The sequence below is a fragment of the Setaria italica genome, chromosome II, assembly GCF_000263155.2.
Source record: "Setaria italica strain Yugu1 chromosome II, Setaria_italica_v2.0, whole genome shotgun sequence".
In the NCBI taxonomy this organism is placed as follows: domain Eukaryota; kingdom Viridiplantae; phylum Streptophyta; class Magnoliopsida; order Poales; family Poaceae; genus Setaria; species Setaria italica.
The window spans coordinates 36,933,660-36,950,909 of record NC_028451.1 but is presented as its reverse complement, the minus strand read 5'-3'; the positions used below and the strand labels follow the sequence as shown (position 1 = coordinate 36,950,909).

General features: G+C 45.7%; 2 protein-coding genes across 2 annotated transcripts; both read left to right on the top strand.

Annotated features, from left to right (window-relative positions):
* Nucleotides 1-415: 415 nt before the first annotated feature.
* LOC101781413 (ADP-ribosylation factor GTPase-activating protein AGD3) lies at nt 416-7,486 on the top strand. The gene is made up of 19 exons (XM_004957257.4): nt 416-840; nt 1,648-1,724; nt 1,874-1,974; nt 2,196-2,266; nt 2,534-2,596; nt 2,684-2,728; nt 3,126-3,191; nt 3,276-3,323; nt 3,414-3,509; nt 3,595-3,636; nt 4,095-4,310; nt 4,415-4,546; nt 4,665-4,886; nt 5,012-5,098; nt 5,176-5,520; nt 5,779-5,921; nt 6,024-6,120; nt 6,464-6,963; nt 7,048-7,486. Exons 1-19 carry the CDS (start codon nt 796-798, stop codon nt 7,163-7,165), a joined length of 2,514 nt encoding a protein of 837 aa, XP_004957314.1. The 5' UTR covers nt 416-795; the 3' UTR covers nt 7,166-7,486.
* A 4,514-nt stretch (nt 7,487-12,000) lies between these two features.
* LOC101779934 (transcription factor bHLH137) lies at nt 12,001-14,327 on the top strand. The gene is made up of 8 exons (XM_004957256.4): nt 12,001-12,423; nt 12,617-12,766; nt 12,890-12,955; nt 13,049-13,117; nt 13,245-13,328; nt 13,433-13,588; nt 13,687-13,825; nt 13,973-14,327. The coding sequence occupies exons 1-7, from the start codon at nt 12,193-12,195 to the stop codon at nt 13,771-13,773; spliced, it is 843 nt and encodes a 280-aa protein (XP_004957313.1). The 5' UTR covers nt 12,001-12,192; the 3' UTR covers nt 13,774-13,825; nt 13,973-14,327.
* The last annotated feature ends 2,923 nt before the right edge of the window (nt 14,328-17,250 follow it).

The following is a 17,250-nucleotide window of genomic DNA, read 5'->3' as shown; positions in this document are numbered from 1 at the left end:
CGAATGACACCATCTAATTCCCTGTTATGCACTTGGTTCTACAACTCGGACGCCTCACCTTGTTTTGACCAGTGCAAAAGTTCCTGATTTTTCTTTAAATTTATAATTTTTTAAAATTAAAAAGAAGAAATGGACAAGTGGCACCCTGCGCACACGGGCAATACAATCAACGGTAAGTCACCCGTCCACTCACCGGTAGGTGATCCGCCTCCTCCCTCTCCCCACTCGCTGTATCCCGGGCCCCACGTCTCGGCACCACGATGCACCAGGCCTACCACGCCACTCCCACACGATCAGCGACTAAATTAACCCCGAAAACAAAAAATATTAAATTATATTTAGGCTTAATCAGAAACAACGCCCCGTTATTTTCCATCTCACACTTTTCTCTTTACCCCTCCCTGTCCCCCCCGCCCCCCCAAGGCGTTGCGTCTGCGTGTCCCCTCCCCCACTCTCGCCGAGCCATTCGATTCCTCTCTCTCCGCGCGCCCCCCACGCGAATCGCCGCCATTTCGCCGATTCCGGCCGCCGCCTAGGGTTTCGGTCCCAGCGGCGCCGGAGGGTTACGGCCGTGGGTCGCGCTCCAAGCGTGTCGCGCTGAGGCCGGAGGTGGAGTGGCGGTTCTCCGTGAAGCGGAGGTGGCGGTGGTTGTGGTCCCGGTGGCTGCGGAGCGGGGTCTCCGGCGAGCGAGTCTTTCCGACGCCGCGGCTGCGCGGGGGTCGATGTGGAGGTAGTGCGGCAGTGGGGGGAGAATAAGTGGCTGCGGCGGCGGAAGGCGGGCTGGCGGAGGCAGCCATGTTTTTCAGCAGGCTCGATGACTCGCCCATGTTCAGGAAGCAGGTGAGGGGTCGCTCCGGATCTCGGTTTCTGCGGTCCGGGGATCCTGCGTAGCTGCTGGGAGATTGATCTCGGCCTCTCGGGCGAGCGGGAGGGATAAAGTTTTCAGCTTTGGGTGCAATGCTTTGCTCCGGTGGCTCCCGGATTGGGTTGCGGGTGGTTGCGCGGATCTGCCCTTCCTTTTGGGTTGTGCTGATGGGGAATGAGGGCGGAGACTCTGATCCCTTGCGGTGTAATTCGGTCTCCAATCAATTTTGAATTAATAGTGTAGGACCTGCAGGTTTAACCGCTTCTTTTAACCGTTTTGTGGACTGTCTGATGATTGTTCACGAGTGCACTTTGTGTTGTTAGGCTGTACTGATGCGAACACGACTTGGAACTTTGCCCTTTAAAAGTTTAGATTCTCTATATGTGTTCTGGTCTTCTGATTGCTATTTCTTTTTGGACAGTTTGTTGTTTGTTTCGATGCGAATTAGGTAGCGCATCTTGCTTTTCAATGTGTAAATTTGGCATGCATTGTGATCATTTGGTGTACATTTTTGGAAATGTTCCATTAATTTGTCAGTTGTCGACAGAAAAAGGGTTGCCTTAATTATGCAAGGAGTATGAGGAGTCACAAATTGTTTGTAAAGTAGGTGCCTTCGATTTATTCATCCTTAATAGCCTATTCAATTTCGTTATGAAGCGTCATATTGATTCGATGAGGCCAACCTAACCTTTGTATTATGTTTGGGGATCTCGATATTAAATTCCAGTATTTGCTTCCTGTGGTTCATGAACATTATTTAACTCGTTTCCTTGCATTAATAGATGCAATCACTTGAAGAAGGTGCTGAATTGCTAAGAGAAAGATGTTTCAAGTTTCACAAAGGTTGCCGGAAATACACGTAAGTGATCATTCACATCTCATTTATGTGGCATATCTGGACTTACCAAACCTGAAAATTTTGTTTCTGATGTTTGAATTCTATCGGATTATATAGGCTGTGTTTTAATTATCAGGGTTACTCTATCTAATTTCTCCCTTTTGTTTCAGGGAAGGACTAGGGGAAGCATATGATGGAGATATTGCGTTCGCAAGTTCACTTGAAACTTTTGGAGGGGGTCATAATGATCCAATCAGTGTTGCATTTGGAGGTTAGTTATTTGGTGTTCTCTTTTATAATGCATGTATTCAGCTCTGTACTCAATTTGTTATATGGTCTACGTAAATTCCTTTTCTTTTATTCTTTGTTGAAACTGATTAATTTGATCGTGTCACCTTTACTATATTTGTACCTTCAGCACTGTTGTTTTTCCCTTTTCGCTTTCCTAGTTGGTCGGTTCTCTTTAAATCATGATGCTTACCTCTTTTGCAGGGCCTGTTATGACCAAATTTACAATTGCCTTGAGAGAAATTGGAACATACAAAGAAGTATTGCGCTCCCAGGTAGAGCATCCATATATACATTACTATGGAAGTGTTTGCCTGTCACCTTCTTCTGATACTGTAACTTGGCTATGACTCATCTCCTTGGCTCTGCAATACTTCATTTTAATGTTATTTTGACAATTACATGGTTGAATTCATTCTTGTGGTTGTATTGATTTACATTCATCACTGAGAGGGGATCTACTCCGGTTTTGTTAGGTTTTACAAGCTTGCAATTACACTTTCACCTTAGGTGGTATAGCTGCTGATGTATTGTTGTGATAGGTTGAGCATATGCTAAATGACAAGCTGCTCCAGTTTGTGGACATTGATTTACATGAAATGAAGGTATTGACATAATTTTGTATCAACATTAAATCTGTAGAATTCACACTTGGAATTACATATGGTGTTAATTTAACAACGTTTTTGCAGGATGCTAGGAAACGTTTTGACAAGGCTAGCCTTCTTTATGACCAGGTAATTCTGCTTTGATGCTATTTTGTAATGGCCATACAAGGAGACTCAGAAGCTTGTATAATAGCTCATTATGGTAGAAATGATCTATTGTTCCATTTGCTTTACCTTGTTACCTAATAGACAACTTGCACTAGATTCAGATAGGATCTGTTGGTGATGCTTAGGTATTATTTTTTATTTTTCTTTCCAGCTACTGAATTCTAACTCATAGAAAATGTTCTAGTAAGTTATCTAGGATGAGTCTGCTGTTTGTTTCACGGGCTAGCATGAAATTTGTAGCTTTGTTGTCTTTTTGATATGTGTTATCATGCTTGACATATCAGTTGACAGTGCAGTTATAACAAAACTTAAGTTGTTTTTTAGTAAGCCTGTTCCATTTGTTTTTCTTCTTACCTAGGCTCGTGAGAAGTATTTATCCTTGAAGAAAGGTACAAGGACTGACGTAGCAACTGCTGTAGAGGACGTAAGTTTACTTTGACCTTATTGTCTTTTGAAACCTAAAAGGTAAGGTTACATTCTGCTACTAAATTGTTTGCGACATAATCAGGAGCTCCACAGTGCCAGATCTTCATTTGAACAAGCTCGTTTCAATCTGGTACATACCCTATTTATTTGCCACTGTTCAGGATTCTTTATTTAGATTGTTGCAATGCCTTTTTTTTGTCTTATCTGTATTTATATTCAGGTGACTTCGCTTTCAAATATCGAGGCTAAGAAGAGGTTTGAATTTTTGGAGGCTGTTAGTGGGACAATGGACGCGCATCTTCGTTATTTCAAACAAGTATATTCTTGCCATTGTTTTCATATTGACATTTCTAGGTTATGTACAAATGTAATTCAAGCTTCCTCTGTTGCTATTTGTTCAGGGATATGAACTCCTACATCAGATGGAACCATATATCAACCAAGTAACTCTTTCAGCCATGGCATTTCTTTTGATATTGTTTGTAGTGCTCTTGTTGAATACATCATACAGTGCTAAACTTTGTTGAGGCAGTAAACATGTCCTGCTTAATGGAGGCAACAACACATCCTGAAACTGGTGCACCATTCATTATCCTTGCCAATCACACAACTGCCTTGTTCCTGCTTCAAGATATTGACTTCTTTAGACCTTACAATACCTGTAATTAAGGTGTTAGGTGCTTCTGCTCCATTTGCTTCATTGCTGAAATCCTTTTGTTGTTTGGTCATGTTGACCTTCATATATTATGATTTCATGAATTACAATGCATCACCCTTGGTTACTGAATTCTGTAATTGTTCGCATGGCTGTATTACAGACCTAATTTCCTCCTCACCTTTCCATATTTCTGAACCTGAGAAAGGTTGTTTACATCATTCATCACGCTTTCTCTTTTTGCAGGTTCTTGCTTATGCACAGCAATCAAGAGAAAGGTCTAACTATGAGCAGGCTGCTCTTGTTGAGAGAATGCAAGAGTTCAAACGACAAATTGATCGGGAAAGTCGGTGGTCACCAAATGGAATGAACGATTCCCCTAATGGTGATGGAATACAAGCAATTGGTAGAAGTTCTCATAAGATGATTGAGGCAGTGATGCAATCAGCTTCAAAGGGCAAGGTAACACATACTGGTGCTATCTGAAGATCGATTCATGTATGCATGGTTGTGTACCTTCAATAAGGGAAATTCACGTTATACTGAAAGTAAGCAACTATTTTCAGGTTCAGACTATTCGACAAGGCTATCTTTCTAAGAGATCTTCAAATTTGAGAGGTGACTGGAAAAGGAGGTTCTTTGTACTCGACAGTCGAGGAATGTTATACTATTATCGCAAGCAAAACAGTAGGCCATCTGTAAGTATTCACAACACCTTACAACATTCAATCTCACATTATACTTTCACACGCTTAAGGAGTGTCTCAGGTAAATACTATTTCATCATTTTTTTTGTTTTGTTTTTTGATTTTGTAGAGCGGTTATTCTAATCAAAGAACTAGCACTCCCTCCGAACATGGTTCTGGGTTGCTCAGCAGATGGTTTTCATCTCATTACCATGGAGGCGTGCATGATGAGAAATCTGTTGCACGCCATACTGTAAACTTGCTAACATCGACCATTAAAGTTGATGCAGACCAATCAGACTTGCGGTTCTGCTTCAGAATAATTTCTCCCACAAAGAACTATACATTGCAGGTATGAAGCTTAAGTGTATGTTTTTATTTCTGTTTTTCTTTATACAGAATGATGTGCGAAGCTGTTTAATAGCTATAGTTGCCATATTGATTTCAGTCTAGTGACACGCACCTAAAATTATGCAGGCAGAGAGTGCAATGGATCAGATGGATTGGATTGAAAAAATTACTGGCGTCATCGCTTCTTTGCTGAGCTCCCAGTCCCCTGAACGGGTTAGTGATGAGTGGCATACATTGAATTATTTATATATCTGAATTTGATTTATATGAAATTATATTTTTGTTTACAGCGTCTTCTGCTGAGCCCTAAGGGCAGCAGCCATCATCGAACTGCCAGCGAAAGCAGTTCTTTCAGTAGCTCAACAGAACTTGAACATTCAATAAGTGAAGATTGCATGCTGGAAAAGAACTCAGGAAGTGGTTATTTCGATCATTCTGCCAGGGGTACACAGCATCACCGAACAAGCATGATGAAGCCTGATAAGCCAATTGACTTGCTTAGGAAAGTGGCTGGCAATGGTAACTGTGCTGACTGTGGTGCTGCAGAGCCTGATTGGGCATCCCTGAACCTTGGAATTCTTTTATGCATAGAGTGTTCTGGGGTACACAGAAATATGGGTGTGCATATATCTAAGGTAAACGAGCAGTATTGTCTGCAATTTACATGATCAAAAGTTTCACCGTGTTACTGTAGAATTCATATACATTGTTGTTCTGCAATTGGAATTGTTGGGGTCTGGGATGATGTGTATCTGTGCATTGCCCATGGCTTTGTGCCAACCAGGCACCGCAGGTAGCACTAGTGACATGTAGCTCTCTACTATAGATTGGGTGTGTTGGATGGAAGTTATCATTAATGTGACTAGCCAACCGAACTTACCTTTCAATGGCAGGTAAGATCCCTGACGCTTGATGTCAGGGTTTGGGAGCTATCTGTAATCAATCTCTTTCAGTCATTAGGCAACACGTTTGCCAATACTGTCTGGGAAGGAATGTTACCTTCGTCAAGCTGCGCTGACCATGGTGATATTTCAAGGTAGCATTGGTGCCGTTTATACAAACCAACATTACAAAAGTTGTAGAATTTACTATCCTTTTATTGCCATTCATTTAACTTGTAAATTCTACTGTTATGCAGGGCTGATGAATTAGAAAACACATTGCATGGCTTTACACTCAGCAAGCCTAAACAATCTGATCCTATTACCGTGAAGGAGAAATTTATTCATGCCAAGGTACTTCATAGTTTGTTTGTTAGTTTTGTCTACTCTAAATTTTCATCAAAAATTATTATATCACTCATCGTGATCAGCAATGGTATCACGATTTATATGTACCAAGTGATGTTTCATGAGCAGCATCTATAGGTTAGATCTGTTCTTAGGAGTTGTCTGCGAAACTTTAAGGCCCTGCTTGGAAAAGGGGGTTTTAAATCCTTGGGATATTAGAAATGTCAATTAAATCTGGGACTGCTAATTAATTGTCTTTTGTTGAAAAGGAATATAGTCGAGAGACATTTTTCCTCTCTAACTTTGTAAAGTATACTCAGCTGTTGATTTTTTTTCTTAATTATTTCAGTATGCTGAAAAGGATTTTGTGCGGAAGCATAATGTGGATGAGATTCAGCTAGCACAACTGATGTGGGATAATGTAAGTTCAAACAACAAAAAGGGGGTGTACAGTCTGATTGTGGGGTCAAATGCCGATGTAAATTTTTCTTACGGACATACATCATTCAATTCGGCTTTGACTCTGGGAAAAGCGCTCCTCCTACAAGAGCAACCAGCTTCACCATCAAATGGAAGTTCTAGATGTTTTGATCGCAATCCGCTTGAGAAGGATTCTTCTGGGGACTCTATTTCTCCTGCCAGCACAAGTGCCCGTATAGACGAATTGGATGATTATGTCGAAGGGTTGTCTTTGCTTCATCTAGCATGCCGCGTTGCGGACCTGGGCATGGTTGAGCTACTCTTGCAGTACGGCGCCAATGTAAACTCTACAGATTCAAGAGGGCGAACACCACTTCATCACTGCATCATGAAAGGCAGACCCATGTACGCCAGGCTGCTGCTTTCCAGGTATGCAGATTTCGTCATGTTGGTTACCTTAATCGAAAGTTGGGATGTGTAGATTCTAATTTACTTGCTCAACATCCCGTGCAGGGGGGCTGATTCTCAAGCCACGGACAGAGATGATAGAACAGCATTACAGTATGCAATGGATGGCGGAGCCATAGACGATGAAGAGATCCTTGTTTTGTTAGAGGACCCGAGTAGATAAATCATGTAGGTAGTCAAGTCTCCAGTACCGGTGGGTGGCATGGCGCCAAGTATACCTCGCCGATACTCTCAGTTTGTGTCAAGAGGAAGTTATAGCTTTCTAGGGCCATCTGCGGTTTTGGTCGCGGTTAGAGTGAAGGTGACCTGTTCATCGTGGATGCAGTTTGCAAGCTGTTTGGTTTTGTTTGCAGATGTTGCGGTGTAAGTTTGTACATTGGGAAGTGTCTGCCCGTTGTTGTGACAGTTGTACATATAGCGATGATGTGTCGTCGTAATTCATGCAAGAATTAGATTGGTGAGCTGAGAAATGTGGCTGCCCTGATCGATCAGATACAAAAAAAAAAGTGTGTAAATACGGCTCAAACCGCTGTTCCTGATGTTTCTACTCCGCTGCTCTACATGTAGCCGAACAGCAGCAGCCTGCTCCGAATCTGACGAGCAAGATGTGTGTAAGCGTAACACAAACACCACAGCATCGTCAGTGTCACACCCATCTTGCACACAGGCCGCCACCTGCAGTCATCGCTATGCTGCAGTTGTGCAGGGTCTAGCACTGGCTGCTGAGAGTCAGGTTGAACAAAGCATGGATGGGCAGGTCTGCAGCCAGTTCCTGTGGATGACAAGTGACAACAGATCGAGTCCGATCCAGGATCGGCTGCATGGCGGCATGGCTGGTCTGGTGGCTTTGCCGCATCAGAGATCTGCTGCTCCCGAGAAGGCGTCGTCCATGCCCAGGTCGCCGATCAGGCGTCGCTGTCGCCGCCCGGGGAGAAGTGGATCTCGCGCGGATGCGCCGTACGCGCCATGAACAGGGCGCCCAGCGCCCGCAGATGTCAATGCCGAAATTAAATCGCAAGGCAACAACGAGAGATGCCCGGCGGCCCACTTGGTTGGCGTCTGGAGCGGCGTGTACGCGTGCACGCATGCGCCGAGGCCGAGCAGCAGGGCGGGCCTTTTGGAAGGTTGCAAGGCTGGCTCTGGCTGTACGAGCAAAGGCGTACAAGATCGAACAGGCTGAATCGCCGCCGAACCCGTGGCTAGGCTAGTCCAATGGTACCGACGCGAGTTGGGGCGTTCAGAACACGGTGGAGGGCGACTAAATTAAGTGGGAGCATATTCGCAGCTATTTTTAGGAAAAACAAGACTATTTTCAGCCTTCGCTACCAAGATCGTGCGTGTCAAGAACCTCTAAAAAATTATAAAAGCATTTGAGACTGGCCTTATAATCTTGATATCTTAGGAGATGTTTGTTTGAGCTGCAGCTTTTGAGCTTTTCTAAAAAACTGCTTCTGACTTTTTAGTTTTGAAAAAACAACACTAGCCTTTAGAAGATATGTTTAGTTTTCTGAGCTTAAAAAACTATAAAAAGCTTACAAAATGAGCTTTCCAGCTTTCCATATAAATTTAGTTTTTCTGGCTTCCAACTTCCCGGAAGCTACACAAAAAATTTACTATTTATTTGAGCTTTTAGCTTTTCACGCTGAGAAGCTATTAGAAAGCTCAACAAATAGATCCTTAGCTATGAAGATGATAACAATAGTCAATTTGTCGCCTCTTCTAAGAGCAAGAAGGGAAAAACAAACTTGAATGGGCGTCTATGGGGTTTGTTTCTGACCCACGTTAGAACGGCTACATTACCATCACCTCAACTAGGCTGCCCAACTGACGTCGTCCATCGATGGGAAATATCATATCCGTGGCACGTACGTGCGTGCCCAGAATTTTGGTGCCCAGCAAACCGTACGTGTACGTGTGCATGAGTGACGAGAAGAGTTAAAGGATGATAGATACTGCACACAGCAGCGCGCGTCACAAGTCAAATTTCCGGAAATGCAGTGTGCAATGAAGAACATTAACCACAGTACAGGTACATGTATGGCTATACATACATGCAAAGGTCTAAAGCCTACGGACGGAGATAAGCAACTTCTCGCGCCCGTGTACGGTATATACATAGGACGATCGAACATCAACACAGCAGCGCACGCCTTTCGCTATATATGTTTTTTATATATATATATATGTGATAAAATTCGGTAACTAATATAACGGTTAGCACCGACTGCCGAGTGGTTCAATGATACATGTACCCGATGTATGTATACGGACTTATTTAATTTTCTGACTCTCCGAATTAATTTGTTAAATACCAAAAATTTGCAAAGTCTCGGTCAGAGTTCGCTCACTAAATTGAAGAACCAACAAGGAGGTTCGCTAAGTCTGTTGTTACATTACTTCTCACCCATCGCCGCCATCCTTAGCTGTTACCCCGATTGGCGGCGTTCGGATGAACTAGACTTATTTGGTTGGTACTAATTTTAGACAAGTTGTAAATTGCCAAAGAAAGTGTGGCCAACAAAATTGGCTACACTTGTGGCTAAGTTTGGCATGAAAATATGGATATGGTATATGGGATATGTGATTAAGAAATCGTGGTAAGTCATAACAGTGGAAATGAACCAAACAACAGCATAAAAAGTTATGGTGCGCCTAACCTTTAGCATTGTACTATGTTAGGCATGAACCAAATATAGGGTTTATTCGATTCCTAGAATAAATTCATCAGCGCGTACAAGCACTTATGTTGAGTTTAGGATTTGAAACCGGTGCACATACGTATTTAAAAAAAACCAAACCATTAGGCATGAACCAAATATAGGATTTATTCGATTCCTAGAATAAATTCATCAGCGTGTACAAGCACTTATGTTGAGTTTAGGATTTGAAACCGGTGCACATACGTATTTAAAAAAAATCCAAACCATTTGTTTTTAACAATGTACAAAATAGTGGCTATGGGATTTAGCGTAGAGCTATACTCAACCGCTATAGTGCTACTATAGCCTACTATAGTACCGCTATAACCCGCTAATTAGTACAATACGATTGTAGCGGCAGCTAGCATCAACCGCTGTAGCGCTGCTATTTGTATATTGTTTTTTAAGTTACCTTTGTCCTCGATCATCAGTGGATCAGTCATCAGTGTAACTCCCACCAAAACTTTGTGTCCATTCAGAAGTTGAAAAAGGTTTTTACCAGATGGTGACGGTCCATGGGTACGAGTAATCTTATTGCTCAAGTGCGCACACATGTAGGTGACATGTACCCAGCTGCGAGAGCCTGCGAAAGCACCTTCGGGGGTCATGTATAATACACTATTTCCTACCTAGAGATGCACGTACGTGCGTGCGTGCGTACGGCACGTTTGCAGAATTCAGGAACGGGGTACGTACGTGCAGGAAAGATCGGTCCTTACAGTGTGCGTGAAAGATTTGAGTAGCATATCTGAATATCTCGAGTAACTGATGAGCTAGCCACCTACCAACGTAGGACGTAGCTCGCTACCCTGTGATCCAGTTCTTTAATAACACTGCAGTACACGATCAGCTTCGCAGAAACCTTGCAGTTTTGTTCAGGGTCAGATCGAGAACCGGAGGTGCAAGGCTCGCCAATGTCGCCTGCTAGATGCATATACTACACGCTGAAGAAACAATGTGTGTTAGGGTTCATCTGATCGACTCATGCAACTCCATGCTAGGAGAAAACAACACACACCTCTTCCTTTATGTAATCTAATAAAAGAAAAAGAAAAGAAAACAACACATAAGTCTCGGAGAGTTTGATCGTTCACGGAAACCTGTGACATTCATATTTGAGAGCGACCGAACAGGAGCCTTATATATCTTCAAATGGAAAAAAAAGGAGACATATTACAAAAGTCAGCTTAGAAATGGAAAAAACCTTATTTTGGTGTGATAACAAAAAAGAACACCAAGAATAATGCTTGGCAAAAACCTGCATTTTTTTTGAAAGATCGGAAAAAAACCCTGCAATTTCTTGGGTCCTCCGGAAAGCACAAAAGGCCGTAGACTGACATGCATCGATCGTCGTGGACCGTCCTGCTCCTGCCTGCCTGCCTGCTTCATGCTTGCAGCCACTCAAAAGCTACCCCGTCCTGAATCCTGATGACCATGCCAGGGAGAAGATCTGTTGTGTCACTGTGATAGTTACCATTTACTGTCACATGGTTTTTTTACTTGCAGTTAATGACGCAGCTACTTTGTAGGTGATGTTGCAGGGGACTGAAGAAGCCCGGAAACCAGAAGGGCAGGGGCAGCAGCTCTTATCTCAGGCTCAGTCCTCAATCACGTTTGATGTTTCCATTATGACACGCAGGACCACCACACACCGCAGGTGAGTTTAATCTCTTCTACCCTTAACTTCTGCAAACTTTCATATAACCTTCTCATGGCGTGCATGAGAAGAATGCTTAACCTGCATATTACTGTTCACAAACTTTAATTTGTTTAGACTTCAGCCAACGACCAGAGATAGAAACTGTAGAGATTCTTCACATGTTATTGGTGATCAAAGTTAAAAACCATTCCCATTACAAGAGTCATATTCTCAATAAGCCCCGCTGAAATTATACTAATCTAGCAAAAGGGAGGGTCAAACCCTGGTTGGCTAGGCTACCACCCACATCATACTAGCGAACTCAGCCAGAGGCTCCTTCTTGTCCTCCGAATTCTCATACGCAAACAGCTGCTGCCAAAAGAGGGAAAACAGTGTGCTTGCTCACAGCCTTGCACACAACACTTGACCATCAAATAGTCCTACCCCTCAAAAGAAAATTTAAAAAAACTTTGGGCACAAATGCACAATAGAAAAGAGAAAAGGGTAAGGCCCTACCCACATGACCATACCAATATGCTGAATTGCTGATTGACATTTCTTCAATTATTTCATCATATCCTACTACAGCAAGGGACACCCGGGCCCTTTCTTACTACTGCCATAATCCATCAATAGAGATGTAGGAGTAATGATTTGGTCTTATCATCTCTCTCTCTCACACATTCCTCTGCCCTCCCGAGCTTCTTGTATATAAACCAATGGCGAGTCACCATTGAACCCCCGGCCTGTTGCTTCTCCACCCCACCTCCTTGCCAAGAAAACTACGCCTAAGCATCAGCACACAGGAGGCAGGTAGTAGCCTATCACTAGCAGGCGCCTAGCTGCTGGCCAATGGCAAACTTCTCGCACCTCTCCCACCAGCACATGGAGCATGGCCTCGCCAACGCCTCCCACGGCACGCCGAGCTTCTTGTTCTGCCATGGGACGGCCCCGGCAGACTCATCCTCGCTGGAGACCTCATCTGGGGTCCTTGACACCCCTCCACGAGGCACTGCTTCTGAGGACAAGAAGATCAGGAAGACCAGGGAAGATTGTGCCAGCCTGAGCTCTGCTCAATCCAAGGTAGTTTAACTTACTACATCCAACACTAGAAAAGTGTTTCATTCATAACAAAAAGCTTATAGTTCTTGATAGAGATTAGTTTCATGAAGGTGTGGCACACAGTTTTGATCTTTTTTTCCCTTTCTGAAGCAAATTGGCAGGAGCTCTGCATTTCATTATACAGTTTGTTGATCTTGTGTGGTTGAACAAGCAGGACTCAAACTCAAAGGAGAGCACCAAAAAGAGGGGAGGAAAAAGAGAGAGAAGCAGCAAGGAGGTAGATGAGGAGGAGGAGCCCAAGGGGTACATCCATGTCAGGGCAAGGAGAGGGCAAGCAACAGACAGCCACAGCCTTGCAGAGAGGGTACTGCGCACCATTGCCTGCAAATTTTCACCATCATCTTTCCTGTTGACTTGTGGCTTTGTGTTGCTTAGCGTGGTTGTTTGGGCCTCTTTTTGCTCATTTTGTTGGGGCATTTTTCTTCAGGTGAGGAGGGAGAGAATCAGTGAGAGGATGAGGATGCTGCAGGCCCTGGTCCCTGGCTGTGACAAGGTTAATTTTGCTAACCACCAAATAAATTGCCTGTTGCAAAATTAATGCATGGTACTAATTTTCAGAGGGAAATATATGTTTTTTCTAATGTAGGTTACTGGGAAAGCCCTCATTTTGGATGAGATTATCAATTATGTTCAGTCCTTGCAGAACCAAGTTGAGGTAATACACATTACCAAATAAATAAATGCAAACTAGAGTAGATGATAAAAGTTGATTTTTTTTTAAAAAAAGATATTACTATGTGACAACTGACAAGCTCACTTCTTGGTTGTGTAATGTGTTGCAGTTCCTTTCCATGAGAATTGCTTCCCTGAGTCCTGTGCTGTATGGTTTTGGCATGGACAGTGATGCCTTCAGTGACCACACTCAAGTATGCAAAATCTTACAATCTTTTCGCTAAACTGTATATTTTATCATCTCTGTTCCATCCCCTCTTGTCATGGTGTTCACTGTTCACAATCATAACTGCATCAGAAAATGGAAGGAATGCTCCACCATGAGGCGCTTGCAATGCCGACCTCTGTCATGAACCGAGCTCCATCCCAAGCTATCATGGACACAAACACCTCCAACTCCTCTCCCTCCTACGAGCTTCACGGCGATGGCAGCGCCAACATCACTTTCCCTCAGGTTCGTCTTCTGTTCATTGCCCTCTACCACATGATCATTCAGGATTCAGCTCCAAAGTACTGTTATCAGCTGACACTTATACGTCGCTTAACCTTCAGGACAGTGGCAGCTACATGGTGCAAGAGCCAAGGCAAGAGCTGTTCAATCAAGTGGCTTTCAGTAACCACATGTGCTCTTTCCAGTAGAAAGAGAGAATGAGGGAGAAACCAAGTAGAGGACCCTACGCGATGACGACAGGTAATGCAGCAAAGTTTAGTGGAGCCATGTTTGAAGTTCTAGCTATGTTCCAAGATAACTAGGACACATATCCTGCAGAATTTATATATCTTTCTCAAAATTCATTTTGAATAATTGTGTTTGTTTGCTTGTTTTCCGCATCTGCAGGAGGAAATAATGCTGTGATCGACGGAGGTAGAAGGTAGCACCAGATGAGTTTGTGATGTTGGACGTAATCCATCCCCTTGTCTGGTGGTTGTAACGGGACCCTGCAGTAGCTAGCATTAGCAGTAGTAGTAGACTTTGTTACACGCTATTAGATTTGAAGTCTATGTTAGTATGACCTCAGTTAGGCATTGTTGCTCTTGGGGCTCTTCCCAAAGGGTTTCTTGCCATTGTACTCTACCTGGAAAAAGGAAAAAAAAGGTCATTTGTTCATACAAAAAGTAAATTTATGCTGCCCATTGAGCGACTGTGTCTCACTAAGTTTTGAATATATATTTACAGCATGGAAATTGGTCAATGTTCTGTACTCCCTCTGTCCTTAAATTTAATGCATATTTTGACTTAGGAAAAAACAACCTTTATAAATTTTGACCAAAGGTTAATCACATTATATACATATTGAGAGCAGAAAAGTTGCATCAATAGATTTATATTCAAATCAGCTTTCAGATGGTAGTGATCTTATATCAACTTAAAATTATTGCAGGAGAATTAAAGGTCAAAATCTACTCTAGAAGACTTTTCGTCTACCAAAATATGCCTTACGATGATGGGACTATTCGTGAGTTGTTGTTAATCCTTTTTAACCAAGTAGCTAGAATAGTGTACTTAATAATATCGTGCAGTAAATGTGTCTGTACCATCGGGTACTTCTGGTCCCTGCATGTACAATAAGTTGGCTCTGGCTCAGCTGTGATTCCTCTTCAGATTGGCGTTGTACGTTAGGAACAATTTGCACCACCCTGAATGCAAGAAGACTCGCGCCGTCTATTCCGATCCACCAATTTTGTTTGCCGAAGCCTTCAACCACAACATCGTTCTGCTGGCAAAACCGCAAAATAGAAACCAAACAGAACCATCATGCCGGCCCCTTACCATCTACTGCAACGACAAGGGAATTATTCACTCCATGGGTTAGGTTACTTCTTTTTTGTGAACCGAATTCTTGGTGAAAACATCGTATCATCATAAGTTAAAAACCGCAAAGTTCAGTGAGCAGGTGGGTGGCCAAGCTTTCCAGCAGGAAACCAATCATTTGTGCCTCTCCTCCAGACTCCATCTGCCAGTAGTGCCACTTGACCGATGCGAACAATCCGTGTCGATCTCGAGCGATGGCGCGGCGCCATCTGATGCCCGGAACCGCGTGGGCGACGGTGCATAACCCCCACGGCCGTCGTCCAATCAGCCCGGCCGGCCCTGACGCACGCGGTCGCTAGCTAGCACATCAGCTCGGCGTCCCGGCCGCGCGACACGGCCAGCTCGGTTCGGTGGCGACGACGGCGACGGCCGGACAGCGAGGGCGATCTCGATAGGCTAGCTTCTCCGCCCGGACCCCGCCGGCCGGCCGGTGCCCGGCTACGCATGAAAAGGGGACGAGGCTGACACGGCGACGCTAACCCCTCGCGCGCGGCCGGATTCGCTCGCTCGATCGATCGAAGCGGCAGGCCGTTGTTGCATTGCGCGTCCGATCGATCGGGGATGACCGATGACAATGACGACGACGACGCGACATGCGTGTGCTAGCGCCGGGGCCGGGCGCGGGGGAAGGGCAGCGAGCCGGCACGGGGGCATGGGCCGATGCGTGGCCGTGTCCCGGAGCGGTCGCCGCGGCCAGCGGCCTGGGGCCAGAACGAGGCTGCCTCGCGAAGGGACATGCTACTTACCTAATTATCACCACAGTGTTCTTCATCTTGTTCACAAGTTTTGATTCGTTTCAAGTAAAATTTGCAAAACTTGGGCATGTTTATTTGGAAGAGATCCCACTGCAGGCTTGATGTACGAACCGAAGGAGGCACGATGCTCCATGCTGCATGCCCTCCCTGATTCTCCTCACTTTTCACGGCCTGCAGTGCAGGGTGTTCCAGCGTCCCGGACTAGAAGAAGCACGGCCCGGTCAAAACAATCCAGCGGTAGTAGGGGTACACCCGCCATGATGCCACTGCTGCTGAATCCTCGCGCATTACGTTTCCTGTGGGCTGGGGCAGCTGCCGCCGCAGGCACAGTAACCTGAATCAATCCAGACGACGGCATTAACGCAAAAGCCTGTGCCTGCGACGCAAAGCAACCACAAACAGTCGCTTCAACTTGCTGCAAGAGCCAATTCAATGCATGCAGGACGAAGGAAAAATATCAAAGGAAAATGAAAGACTAAACCAAGGATGGAGACTGGAGAGTAGGGACAGTGCCGGTGCCGGTAACGGGATGGAGGTTTTCGTTTCGTCTGTCTAATCGTTTGTTAGCCGCGTCGCTTCAGGCTGTCAGCTCAAGTGAGAAAAGGCCAGGGCCAGGGAGCCTCTCGTGTCTCGACCGATGGTCCTCTGGTCACCCGATTCCCATCCCGGGCTGCCGCTGGTCAGCGAGATGAGATGCGCTGGCTGGCTGCCCGGGTCAATCCATTCATCCGCCTGCAACCATCGGCGGAGTCCCGTCGAGGCGTCGATCGGCCAGCCATGCCCGAAACAGTGGCCCTCCCCATCCCCGTCCCTGTCGCTGTCCCACTTGGGGCAGCTCCAACCGATCCGGCCGAGCACAGCCGCGTCCGAAAAGCATCTTCAGATCACTGCGCCCCGGCCCATCGGTCGCGTCGCGTCGCGCGCACAGTTTGCTGGCTGAGGCGATGGGCCCTGCGCCGCTCGGTCGACGACGAGATGCATGCACGGGCACCGTGCGCGGCAGCGAGGGATGGAGGCGGAGCTGCCGATCCCGGGCGGGCCGGGGCAGGGCGGGACGCCCGGACGGGATCGATCGGTCGATGGATCTCTCATCTCTGCGCGCGCGGGGCCGCCGGTGCCATGGGCGCGCGGGCTCTCCGATCCCTACCGGCCGTGTGGGATCGATGGGACACGGGCGCATGGTCGCATGGACCCCCGGCACGGCTCGGCCGGTTGCACCATTGCATGCACGTGCTAGCAGGCGGCCAGCGGCGACGGCAGGTGGCAGGCGGCGACGGCGGCGTGTCTGCGTGGACGCACTGTACCGGGGTGGGGGCAAGGCGCTGGCGCGCGGTGGGAGCCAAGCCAACAGCCAAGGCAATGCCGCCAACAGCCATTTGGATCGGAGCTGTTTGTAGCTGGCGCTTGTGGCGGAGGCGCTTGTCCTAGGATGCTACGTGTCGCCACCGGGTTCGCCGCCGTGGTGGGGGGTTTTACCATCTCGTCTGAAAAGCCAGGAATTTCGTTTCATTCATGGGAACCCGTTGTAACTTAGGGCAGTCACGAAAG

Bases quoted from the DNA above. Each gene is read 5' to 3' on its own strand.
- LOC101781413 (XM_004957257.4), top strand. From the start codon at position 796: ATGTTTTTCAGCAGGCTCGATGACTCGCCCATGTTCAGGAAGCAG. The intron at 1,725-1,873 runs GTAAGTGATCAT...CTTTTGTTTCAG, and splicing joins AAAGGTTGCCGGAAATACAC to GGAAGGACTAGGGGAAGCAT. The intron at 3,324-3,413 runs GTACATACCCTA...ATTTATATTCAG, and splicing joins AACAAGCTCGTTTCAATCTG to GTGACTTCGCTTTCAAATAT.
- LOC101779934 (XM_004957256.4), top strand. From the start codon at position 12,193: ATGGCAAACTTCTCGCACCTCTCCCACCAGCACATGGAGCATGGCCTC. The intron at 12,956-13,048 runs GTTAATTTTGCT...TTTCTAATGTAG, and splicing joins TGGTCCCTGGCTGTGACAAG to GTTACTGGGAAAGCCCTCAT. The intron at 13,589-13,686 runs GTTCGTCTTCTG...CTTAACCTTCAG, and splicing joins CCAACATCACTTTCCCTCAG to GACAGTGGCAGCTACATGGT.